This window comes from Emiliania huxleyi (genome assembly GCF_000372725.1).
Source record: "Emiliania huxleyi CCMP1516 unplaced genomic scaffold EMIHUscaffold_64, whole genome shotgun sequence".
Classification (NCBI taxonomy): Eukaryota; Haptophyta; order Isochrysidales; family Noelaerhabdaceae; genus Emiliania; species Emiliania huxleyi.
This window is the reverse complement of record NW_005197198.1, coordinates 165558-173249: the sequence shown is the minus strand read 5'-3', so window position 1 is coordinate 173249 and position 7692 is coordinate 165558. Positions and strand designations below refer to the sequence as shown.

At 65.0% G+C, this 7692-nt stretch overlaps 3 protein-coding genes across 3 annotated transcripts in view; 2 read left to right on the top strand and 1 right to left on the bottom strand.

The window, feature by feature from the left end:
- The window catches only part of EMIHUDRAFT_465146 (hypothetical protein), a gene marked incomplete at both ends in the record, with an annotated part of 7513 nt that extends 5856 nt beyond the window's left edge, over positions 1-1657 (bottom strand). Inside the window, 4 exons of the mRNA XM_005763241.1 lie at positions 141-227; positions 673-768; positions 1117-1209; positions 1328-1657. Coding sequence (XP_005763298.1) covers positions 141-227; positions 673-768; positions 1117-1209; positions 1328-1657 — 606 coding nt within the window. The remainder of the gene's footprint in view (positions 1-140; positions 228-672; positions 769-1116; positions 1210-1327) is intronic.
- A 756-nt stretch (positions 1658-2413) lies between these two features.
- On the top strand, positions 2414-2713 carry EMIHUDRAFT_215114 (hypothetical protein; the record flags this gene model as incomplete). Its single annotated transcript, XM_005763240.1, has 1 exon — positions 2414-2713. The coding sequence occupies one exon, from the start codon at positions 2414-2416 to the stop codon at positions 2711-2713; it is 300 nt and encodes a 99-aa protein (XP_005763297.1).
- A 2531-nt stretch (positions 2714-5244) lies between these two features.
- EMIHUDRAFT_311657 (hypothetical protein) lies at positions 5245-5620 on the top strand (the record flags this gene model as incomplete). The annotated part of the gene is made up of 2 exons (XM_005763239.1): positions 5245-5392; positions 5448-5620. 2 exons carry the CDS (start codon positions 5245-5247, stop codon positions 5618-5620), a joined length of 321 nt encoding a protein of 106 aa, XP_005763296.1.
- Between the last annotated feature and the right edge of the window lie 2072 nt (positions 5621-7692).

Below are 7692 nucleotides of genomic sequence, written 5' to 3'. Positions count from 1 at the left end.
ATGTGGGGAGATGTAGGGAGTAAGGGGGAGAATGTGGGGGGGGGGGGGTGGAGGGAGTAAGGCGGAAAGATGGGGGGGAGATGGAGGGAGTGAGGGGGAAAAATGTGGGGGGAGGTGGGGGGGGTGGGGTGACAGTGCACCTCGTTTGCGAAGCCCCAGAAGAGGAGCGAGACGACGACAGAGCCCCACATGTTCGCGAGCAGGTAGAAGAGAGAGTATGTCCAGTTCTGGCACACCGCGATCGGAGCGGCGAAGCCGGCGGGCAGGGCGGCGGCCAGCTTGGACGCAAACGCAACCTGTCGAGGACGCGTCGTGGGCGTGTCGTGGGCGTGTCGTGGACGTGTCGCGGACATGTCGTGGACATGTCGTGAACTGTGCCGTGGGCGAGTGCACGGCGGTGCAAGCGGGAGGCGTGTCGGAGGTGTGTGGGAGGAGGCGTCGTGAGGTGACTGTGAGGTGACTGTGAGGTGACTGTGAGGTGACTGTGAGGTGACTGTGAGGTGACTGTGAGGTGACTGTGAGGTGACTGTGAGGTGACTGTGAGGTGACTGTGAGGTGACTGTGAGGTGACTGTGAGGTGACTGTGAGGTGTCTGGGAAGCGTCTAGGAAGCGTCTAGGAAGTGTCTCGGAAGTATCGGAGAGGGATCTTGGAATTTTCTCGGAAGCGTCACCGGGTGGAGGAGGCCGGCAGAGACGAGCGGGTAGATGAGCCAGCCGAAGGCGCCGAAGAAGGCGAGGAAGGTGGAGAGGACGGTGTAGAAGAGGGCCTGGGGCGCCATCCGGTTCGCCAGCGCAGAGTACAGCACTGTGAAGGCCACTGCGCCGGGTTGAGGTGAGGTGAGGTGAGGTGAGGTGAGGCGAGGGGCGGTGACACAAAGGTGGCGGGGCAAGGGCCAGGGCTGCCCTCGCATCTCCCCGCCCGGACGCGGGCAGGGGCTGGCACGGCGTTCAAAGTGCAAGGCCCGGTGCGCGTGTGTCCGGTGGTGCGCGTGGGGCGAGCAGACCGTGGCGTGGCCTCCGAGCCGGCGTCTAGCTGGTGATACGGTGTTTGCTCGCCTCCCCTGGGACCCCGTGTTGCGTGTCTGGCGGCCAGTGTGCTGTCATGATTTCGACACCCCGAGGCTGTGCTGTTGTGTGAGCGTGCCTGCGCCCGGCAGGTTGACCCACGTCTTGAGGAAAGGGATCGCCTCGGCAGAGGAGCCGGGCGCCTGCGCGGGGCGGGGAGTAGGGTGGGGCGGGACGGGGCCGTCGAGTCGAGAGGGGGAGAGACAGCCGAGGCTCGAGAGCCAGAGTGGAGACGAGGGAGAGAGGGCGTGGCGCCGTCACGACGAGGACGTCCTTGGTGTCGCGCAGGATGGTGTAGTTGAAGAGGATGCAGAAGAACATGATCGCCAGCGGGACGATCTTGCGCAGCTCGTTCGCCGGCGGCAGCCGAGCCCGCCACCCGCTCCGCTGCGGCTCCGGCTCAGGCACTGCGGCCGCAGCGGCGAGCCGGGCTGGAGCCGCCCGCGTGTGCAGCGCCGGCCGGAGCGCGAGTGGAGCAGACGCGAGGGAGGTGGAGGGCAGCCGCGGCCGCACGCCGCTGCCGTGCCACGCTATGCTGGCGGGGAGGCACAATAACGCGCACGCGAGGGCGCGCGGAGACCGCAACGCCATGGCCGAGCGGGTCTACGTGGTGTACAGCGAGCTCGCAGGAGGTGATGAAAGCTGCCTTTTTTGTTTTGAGCTAGCCTTCGATGTTACGAAAACAAACGCAAGGCGGACACAAGCACATCGCTCTCTCGGTCCCACAGACATCCCGCACACCCGCGTCAGAGGATGCGGTGACTCGCGGTCGTGTGGGAGGGGTCGACGTCGGCGGCGCACTCGGCGAAATAAAACAACGACGGTAGGTAGGTAGGTAGAAAGGTGAAGAACAGCGCTGAGGGGCACGAGGTGGAATACTGACCAGCTATCCGGGCAGTCCCCCTCTCGCGAGGCTGGGGCGACGAGTGCGGGAGCCATCTGCGCACGTGTCGTGGCGGGGGTGGCGGGATGGCTGCTGTCTTATCACCAGCCATGCTCCGGACAGGCTGCAATCGCTGTGCTCCAGCCATAGCAGATGGCTGCAATGGCTGTGCCCCAGCCATCTTACCCAAAATGGCTGCGATCTAGCCAGCTCAGCCATGAGGGCCCGCCCCGGGGCGGGCGGTATGTATGCTGCAGCAGCGAGCTTCCAGCCATCCCTAGTCAGGATGGCTGCCCTCTGTGTATTGCAGCCATCGGGCTGGAGGCTATGGCTGCAGTGTAGCTAGCTCAGCCATCCTTAGGTAAGATGGCTGTGCAGGAACGTTCACAGCCATACTGCTGTCACATTCCGAGGTTAGCCACAAGTTTGGCGATTTGAGCCGCCTCATCATCCGTCGCCAGTGCATGCTGCTGCTGCTCGCGCTGGTTGCGCAGGACAGCGCGCTCGATGCCGATGATGCCGCCGACAAAATGGCGCACATGATGTCCCTGCACAAGTCCACCAAGGGCAGCGACGACAGGGGCGCACACTACCATGCCATGTACGCCCAACTCCTCTCACAGTACCGCACACGTCCGGACGTCTCGCTGCTCGAGATAGGCGTGCAATATGGGGGCTCGATGCATCTGTGGGCCTCGTACTTCCGGTCGATCAAGCGCATCGATGGCATCCGCTGGGGCGTGAAGCCAGGCCCGCGACGGTAAAAACAAAGTAATTAAATAAAGAATTTTACATACGCGGTTGATGACTGCACTCCAAGTGCTCCAAGTGCATCAGAAAGGGTCAAAGTATGGGTGAGCACTTGAGCACTTGAGCACTGGATAGGGTCGATTCCGCATGGTACGGGACCCGGCAAATGACTGAGCGCCCATAGACACCTCACACGAACCCACACGTGCTCTCGTCCGTCCGTGCCTCGCCGGCCGGCGAGTTTGCTAGAGGGGAGCAGCCTGCTCTAGTCTCACACATTACCCCTGTCGCCTGCCCCTGTCGCCTGTCTGTGTTGTTGTGCTGTTGTTTGTGCCCTTGGCACCTTGGGTGCTGGAGGGGGCGACAAGGGGGGACGTGGCCCCGAGTGGCGTAGTGCCGTACGCTCACTCGTGATGTGTGGCAGCCCAGCTGGCTGAGTGTCTTGTGACGTTGTGAGTTTGTGTGTCTGTGTGTCGCTTCGAGCGTGTCGTCAACTCCTGTCCCGCGTCCGAGAACGGCGACGGCGTGCCGCAGGACGACACGCAGGCCACGATGTGGTTCAAGCGCTCCGCCCAGCACGGAAACTACCGCGGGCTGAGGAACTATGGCACGAAGCTGGAGGGAAACGGCGACGAGTGGCTCGCGTCTCTGCACTACATGGAGGCTGCCACGCGCGGAGACCCAACGGCATGTGCATTGAAGTCGCTGGCTTGTACAAGCGAGGCGTCTCCGGCCAGATTGCCAAGGATGAGGAGCTCGCGAAGCGGTGGTACCTAAAGGCGCTGGCGTGCAAGGAAAAGGAGGACGGGGACGGTGAGGAGCCAGACGATGACGAGGAGGCGCAGGCCAGCGCGTGGCTGGACGCGAACGCCGACGTCGCGGCGCCGTGGTTTGACGCGCCGGACCGGCAGCCGCGGGACGCCTCGCTGAGCTGTTGGGAGCGAATGGCGCTCCTTGGCGTGAGAGCAAAGTACAGCGGGCCTCGGAGAGAAGACGGTGTTTTGACTAGGTGAACTACGTTGTGCCTCTCCCCTTTGAAAAAAGAAAATACGCACGCCGTGTCAAACACTATTCCTTCCAAATCTCTTTTACACACGTTTTCTTTTTGACTTCACCTTCCTAGTCACCTTCGTACCAAACCTAACCTAGTACGGTCGGGAGGCGCCGTTCATATTTAGTGCGCCGTTCATGGCGATGTGAGGTGGTGTGTGTTGGCAACCACCGTATTTTCTTTTTTCGCGGGTAAGCGCAGGCTCGACGCGCCCAGGCTTGCTGCATGGCTTGCTGCAGCTGCCGCCACAACCGAAGAAGGAGAGGCGCCTCGTCGACGTGCGTGGCGCTTGCGGCGGCGCTCGCGCTCTCCTCTCCTGCCGACGCACGCCTCGCGCCGCCGACGCTGGTCCTTCACGCCGACCGCACGCTCACCGTGCAGTGGGAGGGGGACGAGCCGGAGCTGGCGCACCGGTTACTGCTGACGGTGACGCGCCCGGGCGCGAGCAGCACGCACGTCACAAAGCTGGCGCTCGCGGGCTCGCGCGAGCTGCGCTGGGGCGCGATGCCCCAGCACGCGAGGTGCTGCTTCCGCGTCGTCGCCGTCAAGGGCGACGCCGACGAGGAGGGCTACTCGGACGAGAACTGCGTCGCCTCGTCGGGGTGCGAGGAGCCGCCGCCGAGCGACGGCTGCGGCCCCACCGCGCTGGTCGGCGCCGTTTTCGGGGGCGCCCTCGTCTTGCTCGCGCTAGGCGTCGGGACGAGGATGGGTATGCTGTCGGTGAGCTGTGCGCCGGCGCAGGCACTGCCGCCGCTGCGCGGGCGCGGAGGGCGGCGGGGAGGGCGGGCGTGCTACTCGCACCTCACCACGAGCGAAGCGGCCGTCGAGCTCGAGATGAGGGAGGGGCTGCAGGGCGGCGGCGGCGGCGGCGGCGGCGGCGCGTGCCGCGCGCCGCCACAGCACCAGCCGGCGCAGCACCAGCCGGCGCAGCTGCCGCGCGCCGCGGCTGCGACGTCGGCGTCGTGCGCCTCCGCCGCGTCGCCGTCAGGGGAGGGGGGGGAGCTGCTCGAGCCGCACCCGCTGATAGACGCGGGCGCCTTCGAGGTGCGTCTCAGTGCAGCTATAGCTAAAGCACAGACTCTACCCTCTCTCTCTCCCTCCCTCCCTCTCTCTCTCTCTCTCTCTCTCTCCCTCTCTCTCTCTCTCTCTCCCTCTCTCTCTCTCTCCCTCTCTCTCTCTCTCTCTCTCCCTCCCTCTCTCTCTCTCTCTCCCTCCCTCTCTCTCTCTCTCCCTCTCTCTCTCTCTCTCTCCCTCCCCCTCTCTCTCTCCCTCTCTCTCTCTCCCTCCCCCCCTCTCTCTCTCTCTCTCCCTCCCCCTCTCTCTCTCCCTCTCTCTCTCTCTCTCTCCCTCCCTCTCCCTCACCTGGCAACCCTCTCTTCACGCCTTGCGCGCGCGTAACCAGGGCCCCACGCCGCAAAAGTAACGCGAGATTGTGTTTGTCGCCAGGTGCGGTGGGGCGCCTGCAGCGCACACAGCCGCGTGGTGAGCGGTCGGATGCCGGCGGGGCTGGTGGCGCCGACGCCAGACGAGACCGAGGCCGCGCTCACCTCGGCGGGCCTGATGTGCATCGCCACCGGGGCGGTGGGGGGGGTGCACAAGAGCTACTTTGCGGGCGCGCTAGCCCGCTGCCGCCCTCGGCTCGGTTCCTTTTTGAGGCGCCGCCATATGAGGGGGCCGCGTGTTTTTCTTTTTTGTAGGCCAGCTCCGCCGCTCGGGCGGGTGGTTCATGCTCGAGCTGTGCGTGCTGTATGCGGGCGGGACCGTGCAGGCCACTTACCGCGCCGATTCGGCGGGCGGTATGCCGCCGCTGTGCGGTCATTTTTCGGCGCTGTTCGGGAGGCTTTTTCCCGCCCCCCTGGCCGAGGTGTGAGTTGAGACGGACGTTGTGGAAGCGCCATTTTGTGGGAGGCGCCACTTTTTGCGTCCCTATCCCCGGGGGGGGGGGGGGGGGGCTCTCCCAGGGGGCCGCCCCGCGGAGGCACGCCTAGCCACACGCGCAGGAGCGGAGAGGGAGAGCGAGAGCGAGAGAGCGAGAGAGCGAGAGAGCGAGAGAGACGAGTGTGCGACGTATGAGAGGTGAGGGAGGGAGATAGGCTCTCTGCCCGGCTCCACCTGCATCTTCGTCGCGGAGACGGGCAGGCAGCGCGCCCGATGTCATCGCGAAAAAGTGTGTGTCGCGTGTGTGATGGAGGCGGTGCGCCCCGCGCCGTGGTAGGTCTCAGGGAATCAAAGCAGTTTTTTCATCCAATGAACTATCGTCAACTATGAGTGCGAGACGGGGCTAGCGCGGTAGCGGCCGCTAAAGCCGTAGCCTGAGAGGCTCCTGTGAGGAGGTCTTGTCCGTGCAAAATCCTAGGCAAAATCAATCATTTTCTGTGTTGGGATTGTCAACCATAGAGCGCAACTTTTTTTCGTCACCGTCGCCCCTTGTGTGATGACGAAGAAGAAAAAAATGCGACCACGGTGTGCATGATACGTGCAATGGCATCTGTTCTCGCTGCATAACACCCTTGCCCCCCTCGTCCAATTCACTCGCGCCACTCGCGGCTCCGCGGTCGATCAAAATCCTAATCGCTAAGCCTGTCTCTAGCCTCTGCCTCCTTCGCGCTTGCACGGCCACCTATACAGGTCAGAGTCGCTCCCATCGCAGGAACAGTTGTACGCCGGAGCGCCCGGAGGGAAGCCGCACTCGAGGATCGGGCCGTGGCGGCACCGGAAGAGGCCGCGGCAATTTCGCACCCACATGACGCGGCGCTCGAGGCCCGCTACGAGCCCGAAACTGCGACCCGCCACGCAGCGCGCCTGGCTGTGCTGGTGCACGAGGGAGACGGGCTTGCGCACGGGCGGCGGTTGCAGGCAGCGGGGCTCGAAGGTGTGCGACCAAAGAAAGTCGTTGAAGGTCGGCGAGAAGTGCATGCCGTCGCCGGGAGCCGTCCAGTGGGCGTGGCGCACGGTGAGGTCGTTTAGCGCGTCGAGGGTGGCAAAGCCTTCTGCCGCCGCCGCCGCTCGCTGCAGCTCGAACAACCGCTGCGATCGCGAGGCGCTCATATACTTAGTGCGCGCGTAGCAGCGCTCGCCACAACTGGAAGCGCCCCACATATTGTTGGCGCAGAGCGCCGACGCTCGCTCGCAGTCGACGCGGAGCGGGTGCATCATGAAGAACGCCTTGAGGACGAACGTCGCTCCCGGGAACCGCCGCTTGATCTGGCGCAGGCACTGCGTAAACGCCGCCTGGTACTCGGAGGCGGTCGTGAGCGCGGTCTTCGACTCGTCGACGAGGTCCCACGCGCCGCTGCCGTACAACACCAGCTGGCGCGCGCCGTGGCTCACGCCGCCCTGCGCCTTGAGCGCGCGCTCGGCGGCCTCCTCGCAGACCTTCGACGATCCGAGCTCGGGCGAAAACCGGTCAAGCATCGAGCCACTGGCGTCCGTGTACGAGTAGTTGAGCGGTCGCTTCTCTTGGATCAGCGGCCGGAACTGCCGCACTGTGCTGTCGCCGATCGCGGCGAACGCGGCGAACCGCCGCAGGTCGATTGCGGCGGCGGGCATCGGCACCGCCGGCGGCACCAGCGTGCTGAGCGGCGGCAAGTGCGCCGCGAGCATCAGCGGTATTCTCCGCCGGATCCAGCCCGAATACGTCCAGCCTTGCTTTGCCGGCGGGCCAAGCGCGCCAGTGCCGCATGTGAAGACCAGCACGACCTGCAGCGCCTCCGCGGACGGCTGGCCTGCGGGTGCCGGCCACTCAACGCGCGCAAACGAGAGCGAGTAGCTGCCGTCGGCCTGGTCGGAGATTCGTGCCACGGCGATGTCTCGCCCGTCGCGAACGATGGTTGCGTGGAACTCGTCGCCGCCGACTGACTTTCTGGTCGATCCGTGAAAGCTCTGGAGCACGCCGTCGGCGCGCAGCCGCACAGTCGTCGTCGGCTCGCACTGCTGCGTCGG